Here is a 15,550-nt window from a genome sequence, read left to right as displayed (position 1 = left end):
AAGTTCACGAAGATAAGAAAATTCAGAATAATTTTAAGAATAATGATCAAATACAAGTTGAAGTTACGACCCAAAACCCCGAAGCGCAACAACTTGTTAATGAAGTTGATAGCATCAATAAATCATTGAAGATTTCATAAATTATAAACCAATTATCTTTCCATTTGTCTGTTTAACAGAATTATCAAGGTGCGGTTGCACCCTACTATATATTTGTCTTGAATAGCATACAACATAGACTTCTAAACCAGATTTTTGAATTAGATCTAGGTTCTTGTTGATTTGCTCACAAATGCGATCTATTGGATTATTGAATACACCTCCTCCAAGTAAAGTTAAATAGAGCTTATTTGATCCTGCTCTATTTGGATATTTGATTGAATTATCCCATGCTTGAAGGATTGTGGCCTTGTACTCAGCTTCTAATAGGTACTGTGATAATTTAGAAGTAAAGGGCGTTTCAACTACATTACTAGCAAAGTTCAATGCTGCAGCATATATGTGATGAGTAATTTGTTGCATGTTTGTCTTCATCATTCTACCACGAAGCATAGATGTTGTCACAGTAAGGTTGCTGTGAGATCCTACCTTGTAATGATTTAGATTATTCCAATCAAAATTAGAATTTTGCAAATAATTTGCTTGTTCATTATCAATTAATGGGTAACCACCCTTTACATGTATTGGAGTTTCATATAGTAAGTTTATTTCTTGATCAAATTGACCTTGCTTCCCATTAATTTCGACAAAATAGTTTCTATAGAGAGCTCCTGGAGCACAAGCAATAGCACAATATGGACCTTGTGTTGGATCTGCTTCATAGCATGTAATCCCATCATAAGCAGTTTGTCTGGAACTTGTAAACTCTAGGCAATTGAAATTAGAGGCAGCTAAAAATGTTGCTCCATCATTCTCTGGGATTGATTGAGATGCAAGAGAGTCAACAGGTGAAAATCCATTTCGGTGAATTTTTCCACCTAGAATAATATTAAGTGTTCCATCATTTCTATCTTCATGTTTTGGAATATCTTCAATCCCAACAACTTTGAACTCACCAGCTGAATAATTCTCGTTTAAGATTTTATTATACATCGAAATTGACCCATCATTGTTTTTGATGACATCAATATTCTTACGAACGTTCTCGAGAGACTCTTTAAAGCCGAATACTAACTTGAAATACGTCATCAAAAAATGTTCTGAAAAAATCAAAGGCGCTCTCAATTTGAATTCTGCAAAATCTGAATCTTTAAAAAGAACGGAACTAATGGAATGAAGAAATTGAATAAAAATGAAAATTTGTTATTTGGTCGGAATAAATTAAGCCGTCAAAATAATATTTCTGGCACATTTCCCAGAGAGACTCAGTAGAAAAGCTATACACTTTACTAACTGGGAGATCAAGAACAAAAAGGAGGTGAGATGTGACTGAAAATATAATCGTTCTGATCATTTTGGTGGAATTTCATACATTTTTGAAAATTCAGAGTTTTCATAAATAATGAAGCATATGATATCTTTTTTGATGAAGATACATACAGAAAACATCCAGTATTATCTTATTGTTTATGTCTTTCGAGGATCTGAATGAAATTTATGGTCGAAAACGAGCAATTGAGATAATAGACAAATCTTGCTTCCTAAAAAAGTGACAAAATTGATGTGCGACTGACAAATAAACTAAGAAAATATTAATATAGGTAAATGTGATTAAATTTATGAGTTGTTATTGGTTGTTCGCCATCTTATAGCGGAGAAATATATAGTGAAAGCAGAATTTTTTTTTAATCTCAAAACTTAGTTTTGAACCAAATAGTCAAATTGTCAATATTAGCATTTGGAGTTTTCACGGATCATTTATAGAAATATTCAACCTTTAATGAGTCAATCTTTCAATCTTGCTCTAGATTGAATATAGTTGTTCTTCCTCCATTTCTCTCAACCATCTGTCAATTTTGCTTTAGTAACACAAATCTTTCTTCATTTTTATATGAGAAAAGAAAATGCTTTAGTAACCCAAGTCTTTCTTCAATTTCAATAAAAAGCTAAATAAAACATGAAAAAATCTAAAAATGCTCATAAGGAGACTTCTGAAAACGAATCTTATGGATTTGATTGAAAGTTAGAAAAATATTAAATTATTTTTTTTCACAAATATTTAATTCAAACAAAACAAATAGTATAAAAATTAAATTGATGCCATCATTGACATCAGCATTGCCTTCTTTCCAGCAAATATTTTCCGATGAACGGAATTATCAAATAAATCTGCAACAGAAACAATTGCGTAAAACATATCTTCTTCGGTCACTTCAAGCAGCTGCTTTGCAATCTCTAACTGCGAATTTTGGAGAAAAGCAACCTCTCCTAAGCTTTTTATGTATTCAAGAAGTACAATTCCCTTGGTTACGAGTAAATCTACTGTTCTTTCGCAAATTAAATTCGAAACTTGTGGAGATGATGAAATAATTTTTGATACAATGGTAGTTGTCCAATGACAACGAGTAATTTGACGTGTAGTATAAGTTTCGAGGTATTTCTTCATGCGTTTTCCGTTTTCTGAGTTATCATTTGGATCAAAATCTTTAAATATGTCATAATATCTCTTTTGAGATGTAATATCAGGACTTATATAGACACTCTTTGTTTTTAGTCTTATCCAAGTCCACGATCTTTCGAAATTCAGCATTTTTATCATTGAAATTGTTTCTCTTTCTTTTACGATCTGTAAAAATAGCTCTGGTTGCGGTTCGTCTAAAAGTAAGGTCGAACTGAGTGATGCTTGGGATTTTAATAAAAATTTTGAAAGAAAACTAAATAAAGGTTCAGCTTCTTCGAACGAACTTGCTTCTATGATTGTAACCATCTGGGAAGTAAGATGGGAAAATAGTGCTGTGGCATAAAATAGCGAATCTTGAGGTAAAATCCTTGGAATAGGAAAATTTGTTGTAATTCCTGATTTCATCAATGTTTTGATCTCATTAGCAAGTTTTTGTATGTAATGTGTTGCTTCGTGAATAGGTTGCTTGGCCTGAAGCGTTATTTTTATTTTCATAGCTCCATCTGTTGCTTTTTTCAACAAAGGGCGTAAAATATCAAGATTATTATGAATCTTATCATGTTGTAAGAATAATCCGTAAATATAGAATATTGTTTTTTCGTTAATTTTGATTCCAAAAATTGCACATATTAAATAACAGTTAAATTGATGTATTTCCAACGATATTGGAATTATTTTGTTCAAAGCAGTATCGTTTTGTCTGTGAACATTTCCTAACACAATTTTATATAGACTAGATTGAGGAACTGTTCCTTTTGAGGGTAAAAAGTCCCATTCGAATATCTTTTCAATGCCTTTCAACAAATCATATGATGCAATACCCATTCCAAGAAAAGGATGGTCCTCTGGAAAATTTAGTACAACATGTTGAAGCATTTCTGATAAAATGTGACAAATCCGATCGGTAAAGATTATTTTATATTGTGAAAATATATTTCTTATACCATAATAGATATTTTTGTAAAACATTTCAAATTGAAGTTGAATCGAAAATAATCGTTCTCAACCAACAAATTTCTTACAAATCAGAATTAAAAGTGAATGCTAAATCAAATAGTTTTCATTACACTTACATTAATAATGAGAATCTACTAATTATTTGACAAAAATTCACGAAATGAATACTAAAATCATTCAAGGAAACTCATAATCATTCGATTTGTGCAAGGATATCACAACTAGTTCGAGCTTTTTTTCAATTTCAATGTATTTGGTCACTAAACATATTTAAATCAGATAATTGTTGATATTTTTACTTCATTTTCAGCGTTTAAGTGAAATTACATGATTAAAATTGTATAAAAATCTTTGAAATTGTCAAAAAGTAAAAAGTCGTTATCATATCATCAATATTTTTACAAATATATAAAATCTATTTTTTAGTATTGTTAGGAACAGAAGGTTTTGCTTTATCTTCGGTTGCCCTTTCGTGCCTAACAACACTCTGTAATTTAGCAACAATATCTAATATTTCTGGAGTTAATTTCTCCAATTTTTCCTGTGGCTTTTTAATTTCATTCAAATTCAAAGGCGGAATCAAAGCAACTTTCACATTTCTTTTATCTTCACGCGGCTTTTCATTATTGTATAACTTCTTTGGATTGACTTGGTATCTTCTTCTGAGCCAATGACTTGTCATTACACCAATCAAACATGAATACCAACAAGCTGTGCAACTCATAGCTTCTTTCTCTTGTTTAGTTCCAACTAATATTTCTATCATGTCTCCGGCATCAATCAAAACATTGTGGGAATTCTTACAAACAGTTTTCTGGAGCAGCTGACAAACATAATATGCTTCCCATTGATATTCGTAGTTCAAATTCACTAAAATATCACAAAGCCATAAACATTTGTTCATGTCACTTTTTACATCCATTTGGGCGTAAACTTTTGAAACTAAATTGGTCATTATATCTTTTCTTAATAAAGGATTCTTTGTCAATGTAAATAAATCAGTAAATCCAAGTCTCCTGATGCTTTTATCCTCAGAAAACGCTACAATAAATTCATAAGATTGGTCAATTCCATCAGAAATTCTTGTCTTCAAAGCACCTTCAAAACTTGACTCTTGGCACTTTTTAATTGTTTCAATTGCACTTTTATAGCATTCAGTACTTGATAAACAGGCAATAACAAATGGAAGAACTTCATGAGCATTGATTAAACCGTTTGACAATCCGATAGAAACTAATTTGAGAGAGTCTGTTCTGACAGTTTTATTTTGAGATTTAAAACAGTTTGTAATATTCTTAATGAATTGTGAAATCAAAGGAGCTGCAGAGTTTCCTTTCATTTCATCGAATTTCTCTATTTTCACATCCATTTTGTTTTCTTCGACCATTAACTTAAGAATGAAATCCAATGCATCTTCATCATCTCCTCTTTTGAAAGCCATTTGAACAAGATTTCGAGATACACGTAATTGACTTGAATCTCTGCAGCAAATATCAACAAAACTCTGTAAAACTCTTTTGCGAATCAATCTTGAATCGCTCATGTAAAATCTTCCTAAAATAGATGCAACTTTGTTGATGTTTCCTTTAGGAGTTATCCAACCAATTAATTTAAACAAAACACCTGTGACAAAAATCGCTCGAAGAACTTCATTTTCTTCAATTTTCTTTCCACCAAAGCTCAACAATAAAATATCAGCATAACTACTCTGCAAAGTTTCCAAAATATTATCATCAGGACAAATGTTATGAACAATGGAAACAATCAGTTCCAAACATTTTCTAACAACCGTTGTCCATCTCGTACAAACAAGACTTTCTAAATGACTTAACAACAAAGAGAAATTAACAATGGATGGGAATAATATAAATGGAATAATTGATAGTAAACTGTCCATTAGAAAAGTGACAGAAATATCGGTTTCGGCGGTTAAAATTGCCGTTATAATTTGTTCATGTTTATCTGCAGAACAATTCGGCAAAACTGATACGAAATTGTATAAAATCATCGAATTCAAATCATTAGTTTCTTCTGTCACTTTTTCAATTACTTGGTCGACCACGGCCTTCATTTTTTCTGGGAATTTTACGTAGCATTCTTTTACAAAAACAGTCCACCATTTGTCATTCTCTATATCAATGTTTTTGCTGATTTCGTAAAAAATAACAAATGGTGAAAATGAAATTTCAAAAAGTGAAGTGACCAAAAGTGACTTTGCGGCGGTTTTGACAGCTTTTGTTTCATCATCCAATTTAGACACCAATATCTTTGACAATTTCATTAATTCTTCTTCTGTTGCTTTTTGAGCCAAATTTCCCAAAGTTACCAAACTTTTTCTGACAATTGAAGGAGAACTGTCTTTTAATGAGTCAATGATCAAAGGAAAATAAGGGCTTTTTATCTGTTCATTCTTCTCTATATACGAACTAACAATATCTAGAACGGCATCCCTTATCGATGAGCATGGATCGACAAAAGCTTTCTCAATTAAAGGAATCAAATCTGGATGATACAAAAATTGAGAATTCATCTCAACAATGGAACTAAATCCTTTCAAAACCATTCCACGCATTGTGGAACTCGTATTAGTCAAACCTTTCAATAATCTATGAATAATCTCCATGACAGAGTTAAATATTAAAAATCTTTGACATAAACTGACATATAACCGTTCTACCTCTGAAAAATTGAGAGAAAAATCTGACACTTCAGGAATTTGATTGTGCCACCATTGGTCGAGGTAATCGGACTCTGTTTGGTCCATGTTTTTGAGTGATGACCAATGCGAAATGTTGCAAATCGAAGCAGTGTCAAAAGTGTCAATTAATTTGAAGAAATTTTTGACAAATGTCAAAACAACAAATTCTGCAATTAACCTTTCTTTTTCATTCTCAGGATATTTGTCGGTTACATTTATTTCCGATAAGTCATTTATCTGCAAAATTCTCATGATGTTGTAATTAATTTTTATCGTCATCGGAACCAAAAATTTTTCTCGAAAAGCAAGAACCGAAGAAAGACCTTTACAGAAGGAATTTATGGCCACTCTTGTAAGTTTCGTCTTCTTTGTGATATGCTTGTACATCATATTAAGCAAATAAGGCAAAACAGAGATTGATGAAGGATATAATGGATGTGATAAGCAAGAAAATACGTCATTAGCGAACATTTCCGTGTATTTAGGTGGTAGTTCCTCGAGTCTGTTAATAATATCTTGTATAATGTCAATGTTACAGCAATCAATCGTATTTGGATAAATTGAACAGCTTTGAATGATGTCAAACAGGAGAACTGAGAATGCATTGAGTCGTACTCGATCTGTTTTGTTGAAAATAAGCGATTTCTGGTTTCCTGTCTTCCTTTCGATACAATAAAAAATATCATTTAAAATTTGAGTCCTTTCGAGTTCGTATCGTCTGAATATAGATGATATAAGCGAGCATGATGCTGTTTGAAGAGGATTTGATGATGCTTCATTGAAATAAAATTCAATTGCGATTGAAACAAAAGAACTTAAAAATGAATCAGGTAATGCACATCTGTCAATGAGTTTGGCACAAAGGCGTATGATTGGGAACATTTTATGAAGTGAAAGGTTGTTTTCTTGAGTTTTGATAAAATTATCACTGCAGAATTTGAAAATACTTCTTAAAATGATGTTCATTTGAGATTCTTTGTAGAGTTGAGGTGGCATATCGTTTGAAGCATAAAAAGTTAGACAAATTTCAATAATATCGAACTGAAATTCTTCTGATTGTTTAATAAAATTGCTCTGATTCTGTATAAATTTCGATATGAACTCTAGATTTACTTCTGATAGCTGCTTTATTCGATATAATTCATTAACATGTGTACTTATTTCTCTAACCATTGAAGTTGTTAATGTTTCAAGTTCACAGTATTGCTTTAGTATCTCTGTGCATCGTCCAGCTGGACTTACTAAGTTTGTTTCGTTTTCAACTTTAGGAAGATCAGCGGACAATTTTAAATTTGTGACCCGACTATCATTGGCTGAGCAAAACATTAGTATTTTACCATAATTTGGATATGATTGAATGAATTAATATATAAAAATGTGACAATAATTCAAAATCAATGAATACAAAACTTGTTATCCCAAAAGGCTACAAAAATCTTCAGGACTTCTTACTTCATTATCGAAAAGAAGAAAAACCCACTCATACGACAATAAATAATACTCCAAGACAAAAATTCAATAAAAAAATTAAACCTCCTTCAGATAATATCGATGATTTTAAAGTCCAAATCGTAATGTCTAATGTACCAGACGAATCACCAGAAATTCTTCATTTTTCAGAAAGAAATTTTTATGAAAGAGCACAAAAATCCAATATCAATCCAAAATTTTTAGCTGACCCATCACAACTTTCATTCACTAGTTTATCTATTTGCTAATTGCTGTTTATTACCAAAAAATATCAAAAATACCAAACAAAAATTTAAATTCATAATAGTTTCTTTGTGTGTAGATCTTTTACTGCTGAGAGATATCAATTTAATGCACAAAAAAAAAACATTTGTTATCGATTTAATAGAAAAAATAATCTAATATACAACAAATAAAACTATAATACTAGGTGAAATCATTCTTTTATTACGAATAAGCAAGAAGTACTTAATTTATTTTATTATTTGAGATTTTTAAATGTAAATATCTCAAAATTCTTATTATTGTTATTGAGATTCTTGTCTAGGTGTTTCTTCAGGAGTTCTGTGTGGAAGGGGAACAAAGTTATATGGAACTGCACCTACAGCTTGAGATTCGATATTACAGTCATCAAATCTCCTGTTAAACTTCATGAAACCTTTTATATCATTTGTATTTTGTGATAATATATTATTATTTTCCTCACTGTAAACTTCTGATCCAGTAACCATTAATGAGCCATTTAAACCTATTTGATCATCGTTTGAATTTATTAATTTCCAATTATCTGCGCACATGCTGCAATCATTGTATGACATTCCTCAATCAATTCCGAAATGTGGTATCACCCACCACCAACGTTGGAGTTGTTTCTTATACATACTATCATCAGCTGACAAGTTCAACCGACCCTGCCCCCAACCAATGATTGTTACATCTAGCATTCCAAGAATTTCACCCACACTCTCTCGAGTTACATTATTTCCTTCCCAGTAGCTAGAGTAAACACCATCCTCATAGCTAAATAAAGATTGGTAGACAGTTATAGAAGAAGTTACAGCACCAACTTCCCAAAGGTGTGATTTGATCCATCTCCAATTGTAAAGGAAATATATCGGATATCCTGTCTCTGGATCTCCTGGATTACAACTTCCTGTTAATGCCCAATGATGCTTGCAATTTGTTAAACCTGGATAACATCTGTTGTTTTCACAATTTTCTCTTTTGAAATCTGCGCGTGGTGCTTGCATGGAATTTTCTCTTTCTGAATTTGAATTTCCTGGTTTATCCCAACTCTCGAAGTCCGGAGGATGATATGTCCAAAATAGCTGGTACGCATTAAGCGGCGTACGCTCAACACATGAGTCACCGAGAATATCACAGTCAAGAACGAATTGAAGTGAGAAGTTGACGAACTGACCAGCCCATGAGCTGCATCGAGAAACAGAAATTGACATTGCAGATGTAACAGCAGGAGCCCATGAGCTGCATAACTTTGTGACATCATAAACAGGGAATACTATAGTTGTTCTATTTGGTTTAATTGGACTATCCAACTGATTTGAAGCATTGTGCCACTCTGGAAAAGCTGCAATGTTTGTGAGACCTGTGATGTAGCTTTTATCAACAAAGTTAAAGAAGTATTCGTTGGCTCCAACTGGAATTGCTGAACCTTGATGATGTTTTGGAGGTCGAACGGGTGATAAAAAACGTTTGGCTTGACCAATAGTCATCCCTGCAAACTTCGGATAGAGAGTTGCCTTGAAAGGTGAGTTAGAATTGCTGTTAATTGCATCAACCATCTCCTGGGTGATGAGAGGATCAGAATCCTTTAAAGATCCAGCTAAGAAGATATAGGCAAACATTTGTCAGATCGACCGATGTAAAACTTTTTCTTTTTGAAAAGAAATGGTTGAAGTCCTTTAATAATGCAAACATGGTTTAATAATAGTGCAATATCTATATGAAATTTAGATTCATTATAGAATAAATATACATGCATATCAATTTACGCTGTAAAATACCTTTTTTACTTAATATAAAATTTAAAAACTTTGTCAATTTTCACCGAATCTCATATCGATTGAAATGTCACATCAAAGACGATCTTTTACATTACTAATATGAGTTACATCACATAGAAATTAAAATCATTTAAAAAAGATGAATGAGAAAAACTGTGTAATTTAGAATATATATGGTTTATTAAAACAAAATCTCTATATTAATATAAATTATTTTTGCTTTTCAATAATTTTTCTGAAATGATCTGCAGAAACTTTTTCAGAACCACTATATAAAGCAACAAGTGCTGCTTCTCTGCATATATTATCTATTTCTGCACCACTTGATCCTATCTTTATATTCTTCACTGCGTAATCAAGAGCTCCTTCTTCCAATGGCATTTTTCTTGTGCAAACTTTCAAAACTTCAAAAATGTCTTCTTCGTTTTGTGCTGGCAAAACTTCGACAAGACAATCGAATCTTCCTGGTCTCATCAACGCTTCATCCAAAGCATCTGGTCTATTTGTTGCAGCAACAACGACAACATCGTTCAATGATGAAACACCATCCATTTCATTCAAAAATGTTGATAAAACACGTTCAGAAACACCAGTGTTTTGTCCTCTTTTTCCGACCATTGCGTCAATTTCATCGATGAATATAACTGAAGGAGATCTCTGTCTCGCGAGTTCAAAAAGTTCTCTGACAACTCTTTCTGATTCGCCGAGATACATTTGGAAAACAGATGCAGCGCTTATCGAAAAGAATGATGATGAAAGAGAGGTGGCAATAGCTCTAGCAATCATCGTTTTGCCACATCCTGGTGGGCCATGTAACAAAACTCCTCGTGGAGGTTTGACACCGAATTTCTGTAATTGGTCTCTTCTTGTTAATGGCCATTCTACGGCTTCCCTGACGATCTTCTTAGTGGCGGATAATCCACCGATATCGTCCCATCCGGTCTTCATTACATTCGAGTTGATAGAGCTTTGGCTGATCGAACTAAAAGCGTCAAAAAGAGTTTCGACACTTTTTGTTTTTGCGGCCAAAATCAAACTTGAAGCTGGAAGTCCGGCAGCGCCATCGATAACGTTCTGGGGAAGTGAATCCCCGAGTATTGTGGATACGTCCTTCGATGTAAGGGGTGGAAAAGCAACTGTTGAACCTAATCTGGAAGCGGATTGTAATCTGGATGGAATTGTGTCCTTTGAGAGAACAGTTAATACGAAGAAACAATCTTTGGAGGAATCTATTAATGATGAAAGGGATGATTCAAGTCTGCGCTGAAATGGAGTGTTATCTCCAGTAAAATGTGAGTCAAAATTCCTTAAAAGAACAATACTTTTAGGTATAAGACGTTGCTCAAGAACAGGGAATTCTAAATCTGTGGAATCGATGTTCTGGGCATCAATTTCTGTAAATGGAAGTTCTAGAGCGTCTGCAATCTGTTTTGTAATATATCCTCGGCCACTACCTTCACTTCCTGTGAAAATGATGCCGCAAGGATGTGGATTTGCGTAAACTTTTGTGATGATTTTCAAAATTGAAGGTGGTTTTTCGGCATTAAATATTGAAAAGCATGCGATTCGCTTTACTCTCTCAAATAGTTGATCGTAAGTTGGATAATGAACGATGTCATATGCTCTATTTCCTTGAATGTATTGAATTTTTGATGTAGGTGAGAAAACAAACCATTGAGGTGTCTTCATGTGACCTTCGATACTAACTTTGATTGTTTCACCTGTAATTATTGGAATAGAAACAATTGTTTCATTTACAAAAGCGTATCTGTGAGATCTGAAGAAAGATGATATCTGCTTTTCAATAAACTGCCATAGGCTTCCTTCGTATCTTGTATTTATCAATGTAATCTTTACCGTTGTTGCAATATTTAATTTATTCTCTGGAATTGGATAAATATAGCAGGAATCTCTGAGTTCTGCAAAAGGATTCTTTTTGACAAAAGGAATTGGAGGTAGTTCAAATGATGAGTCAATAATTGCTGATTCACTGAAAGCTTGTACATCTGGAAGAACTTCTATTGAATAAAATGTACCGTATTTATCTCTGATGACTGCCAATGAAGTCCATTTGCATGAAACAGCGTCCGCTGTATAAAATCCAATCTTTCCGCTGTTCATGTTCCCTTAAAATCAAAATAATCGTTTTCTTCTCAAATTATTTGTCGAAATTTAGGAAGCTTTTTATTCCATTCGGAACAAGTTTGAAAATCAAATTTTAGATCAAAAGGTACATTTAGTAGAGTATTTTAAATATTTTAAATAAAAGCATATATTTGCGCATGTTTATTGTTCAATTGAAAATCATTTATTAGCCTAAATAATCCAATTTATTATATACATTAGTCTATATTTGCTCACAATTCTTAAGTTAGTTATTGAACGTATTTTCTTGTTTATTATTGGTCACAACTCGTTTTAAAATTTCTAATTACATCATTTGAAAGAAGAAAGTCTTCTGTTTCTTGTAAATCAAGCATTTATGCCTCTTTGAAAGCAGTTTCTCAATGAATGTGAATATTGGCACCATGATTTACTAAATATCCTACAATCTCTAAGTTTTTCTCTCTAATTGCAAATTGAAGTGGAGTTAATCCATAAATATCCTTTAGGTTTATATCTGCACCATGAGAAACTAGTAGTTCTACTGCATCTTTATTACTCCTGATTGTAGCTTCATGAAGAGCGGTCCTTCGAATAATATTCACTGAGTTAATGTCTGAACCTTTTGAAATAAGAAGTTTCGCTACTTCTATAAAATTCAATATTATTGCATGATGGAGTGGAATACATCCATCAAAGTCTTTCTTGTTAATATCAGCACCGTGTGAGATAAGAACTTCTGCAGTTTCTTTACTATCATACAATGCACAATAATGAAGTGGAGTTCTCTCATTATTATCCTCCGTATCAAAATCAATTTTGTTTTCATTTAATAAAAACTTGCACAACTCAAAATTATTAGATGTAGCAGCATAATGCAATAAATTTGAATTTATGTTAGAAACTTTTGTTAAATCGATGCTTTTGTCCTTCAGGATTTCAAGAGCTTGTGGAAAGGCAGCAATCCATGGAATTACTGAATTTTTATCTTTCTCAAACAAAAGTAATAAAACTTTCAAGTTTAATGAATTGGTGATTGCTGTGATTATTGAATCTTCATTAAAATCTTTGGGTTTAAAAATATCTCTTTGAAAAATATATTCAGCAAAGCTATGGTTATGTCAAAGGACAATATATTCCAGACATTTTATGTCCAATTGATTATGCTTTAAACATTCATTAATAATATCAGTATTTCCTCCTAAGAAAGATAGTTGAAGGCATTTCTGTGTAATTTCGCAATTTAAACATGAATAAAGGAAAGTAAAAATGTTGACTGAGCCAAAATATGAGCTACTTTCAACCGGAGAAAGATTGTTAATACATGGAACTTGTATAGAAATGTCTTCCAAGGAATTTTGAGTTATATATTCTTTAAATTTCTCTATTTGATCATTCATAATAATGAAAAATATTTGATTTTCTTCTGGAAAAAGATTTGTTTTAAATTTGATATCTTTACCCTCTATAATATGTAAATTCATGGTTGTGTCAATGATTCGTATTTCTGATGCGCATGATGGATTTGTTGATAAAAATTGTTGAAGAATTTTGGTATAAAGCTCAATAGACCCATAGTTGCATAATATTGCCGTTGATATACTGTATATAATATTTGATAAGGGCACTTTATACTTAGAAATCATAATTCGATTGATCAGATTAAAAATCTCTTCAAAGGATTCATTTGATTTTAAGTGGTGAATCTTATAAAGTATTTCTATGAAATCATCGTATTGTTTCAAATACTCCCTACTCATATTGAATTAAAAAATTGTCACTTTTCTCAATATGAATATAGGCCAATTCGAATTTCTTAATAATAAAAATATTATTAAGATCATGGCAATTTGAAAACCAATTGGAAAATCGAAATATTTCGGATTTTGTTGTAAATTATAGTGATTCATCTCTTATTTTACTAATGTTTATTTGCTATTTTAGATGTCCATGTGAATTCAACCATTATTTAGTATATTTAGAACTTTAGATTTCAAATTGTCAGATTTTACAAATGATTTTGTTCTTCTGATTAGCTCAAGCATTGCCTCTACAACAATCAAAAGGTAAAAACAAAATGGACGAAAGCGAGTCTATACAAAATGAAAAGGTTTTAGAGCAATCAAAAGAAGAAAATGATTCTGATAATTTTGTTAGTGATAAAAAAGTTGAAGAACAAGCAAAAGCAGATACAACAGAAAATGAGGTTCAAGATAAAGATCAAAATAAAATAGGTACGGATGAAGATGATGGTTTTGAAGAATTTAAAGAGCGTATTCGTGCTTTAGGCCAAATCCAAAAGAATATTAACTTGAAGAAAGTTGGAAAGAAAATTAAGAAAGGTGTAAAAATTAATAAGCATCAGATCAAGAAAGCTTTTAAGAAGCTTGGGAAGATTTTTAACCCATAAAGTTTGATTGTTTAATTGAATATCATGGTTATTTCAAATTTAGTTACTAACTAATAAAAAATTATAAAAAATTTACAACATAAACATTAATATTTATTAATAAATCATATGGTAAATGACTTTAGCCCAAAGTTAGTTATCATCTAACATTGTTATTCCAAAATTGAAATTAAAATTGAATTTCTTTATATCTGTACCTACTGTAGCGGTAGTTATAAAGTTATCGTTGATTTTATACTCTGTGTTTGCTATGACATTATTGCTTGTTGTGAAAATTTTTGCTTTTAATCTTTTTTCCATAAAATCTCTATAAAATCCAGCTGACAATCCTTTAGCAGCTTCATAGCACCAAAATATTTTTGAATTCTCCCAATGATGACTGAATCTGGCGAATGCAAAAATTTGATTTAGTTGTTGTCGTGTTGTGAGGCCAACTGTAGCATTTCCTCTACGTGTACGCAATTTGAGATATGTGTATGATGGATGTGTTATACCAATTGTAAGCTTTGGAAAGAGAATTTGAATTGCATATTTGATTTTTGGATCTTCAACGCTGAAATGGAAAGATTTAGCATTAACTGAATAATAGTAGCCGAAATTGATATCAGGATTTTTCCTTGAAATTGAATATTCAACAAATCTGTCGCCAAAGCCAAGATTCCATGAGCTGACTAAATTCGGATAAGTTTTTTGGATATACAGTTGTGCAGCCTTTTGTCCTAATCTAGCTGCTATCTTAAATGTATCAATATCAAATTTAAGTGTGCATGTGCAAAGCGTATTTGTATCATAACTTAAGTATTTTGAGTGCATACTCGCATTTTTATCATTAATGTTTAATGTTATGCCATCAGCTGTAAAGGCAAACCGATAATGATTTTCTGTATCGCCAAATAATTCGAAATTGTTCTTTTTATAATTAAAGGAAAGTTTGTTTGACTGAAGAGGCTCTACTCCTGATGGTAAAACATGAAAAGGAATATAAACATGTGGTTCGTAATCCATTTTTTAGAAAAAAAAATGATCGAAATTTTTTCGGCCAAAAAAACTACACTGGAATATAAATTCATCTTGCAAAAGCGTTGGTTTAAAGACCATTGATCTTTGATCTTATATTTTTCAATGAAAATGTTCCTAAATACAGTAATAGGACCTCTAATATTTGAATTGCAATGTTTTACATGATTAATCAATGAAATAACTGTGCAACTTTATTATTCATTAGTGATTGATATGCTTCCTCACTTTTCGATATATTGAATTCTTTTAATCTCTTATCAAATTGACCATCAAGTTGTATTTGAATATCGAGACATCTCGACATATAT

At 31.7% G+C, this 15,550-nt stretch overlaps 8 protein-coding genes across 8 annotated transcripts; 1 reads left to right on the top strand and 7 right to left on the bottom strand.

Moving 5' to 3' along the window:
• Nucleotides 1-141: 141 nt before the first annotated feature.
• On the bottom strand, nt 142-1,188 carry TVAGG3_0564790 (uncharacterized protein; the record flags this gene model as incomplete). The annotated part of the gene is made up of 1 exon (XM_001581838.1): nt 142-1,188. One exon carries the CDS (start codon nt 1,186-1,188, stop codon nt 142-144), a length of 1,047 nt encoding a protein of 348 aa, XP_001581888.1.
• Nucleotides 1,189-2,187: 999 nt separating this feature from the next.
• Nucleotides 2,188-3,462, bottom strand: TVAGG3_0564780 (guanine nucleotide exchange c9orf72 family; the record flags this gene model as incomplete). The annotated part of the gene is made up of 1 exon (XM_001581839.1): nt 2,189-3,436. The coding sequence occupies one exon, from the start codon at nt 3,434-3,436 to the stop codon at nt 2,189-2,191; it is 1,248 nt and encodes a 415-aa protein (XP_001581889.1).
• A 470-nt stretch (nt 3,463-3,932) lies between these two features.
• On the bottom strand, nt 3,933-7,541 carry TVAGG3_0564770 (Scc2/Nipped-B family; the record flags this gene model as incomplete). The annotated part of the gene is made up of 1 exon (XM_001581840.1): nt 3,933-7,541. The coding sequence occupies one exon, from the start codon at nt 7,539-7,541 to the stop codon at nt 3,933-3,935; it is 3,609 nt and encodes a 1,202-aa protein (XP_001581890.1).
• Nucleotides 7,542-8,212: 671 nt separating this feature from the next.
• On the bottom strand, nt 8,213-8,503 carry TVAGG3_0564760 (uncharacterized protein; the record flags this gene model as incomplete). Its single annotated transcript, XM_001581841.1, has 1 exon — nt 8,213-8,503. The coding sequence occupies one exon, from the start codon at nt 8,501-8,503 to the stop codon at nt 8,213-8,215; it is 291 nt and encodes a 96-aa protein (XP_001581891.1).
• Nucleotides 8,504-8,506: 3 nt separating this feature from the next.
• Nucleotides 8,507-9,550, bottom strand: TVAGG3_0564750 (cysteine proteinases family; the record flags this gene model as incomplete). Its single annotated transcript, XM_001581842.2, has 1 exon — nt 8,507-9,550. The coding sequence occupies one exon, from the start codon at nt 9,548-9,550 to the stop codon at nt 8,507-8,509; it is 1,044 nt and encodes a 347-aa protein (XP_001581892.1).
• Nucleotides 9,551-9,919: 369 nt separating this feature from the next.
• TVAGG3_0564740 (ATP binding) lies at nt 9,920-11,830 on the bottom strand (the record flags this gene model as incomplete). Its single annotated transcript, XM_001581843.1, has 1 exon — nt 9,920-11,830. One exon carries the CDS (start codon nt 11,828-11,830, stop codon nt 9,920-9,922), a length of 1,911 nt encoding a protein of 636 aa, XP_001581893.1.
• A 2,059-nt stretch (nt 11,831-13,889) lies between these two features.
• TVAGG3_0564730 (uncharacterized protein) lies at nt 13,890-14,222 on the top strand (the record flags this gene model as incomplete). Its single annotated transcript, XM_001581844.1, has 1 exon — nt 13,890-14,222. One exon carries the CDS (start codon nt 13,890-13,892, stop codon nt 14,220-14,222), a length of 333 nt encoding a protein of 110 aa, XP_001581894.1.
• Nucleotides 14,223-14,354: 132 nt separating this feature from the next.
• TVAGG3_0564720 (uncharacterized protein) lies at nt 14,355-15,227 on the bottom strand (the record flags this gene model as incomplete). Its single annotated transcript, XM_001581845.1, has 1 exon — nt 14,355-15,227. The coding sequence occupies one exon, from the start codon at nt 15,225-15,227 to the stop codon at nt 14,355-14,357; it is 873 nt and encodes a 290-aa protein (XP_001581895.1).
• Between the last annotated feature and the right edge of the window lie 323 nt (nt 15,228-15,550).

This window comes from Trichomonas vaginalis, chromosome II (assembly GCF_026262505.1).
Source record: "Trichomonas vaginalis G3 chromosome II, whole genome shotgun sequence".
NCBI classification, from domain to species: Eukaryota; Parabasalia; order Trichomonadida; family Trichomonadidae; genus Trichomonas; species Trichomonas vaginalis.
This window is presented reverse-complemented; position numbering and strand designations above follow the sequence as displayed.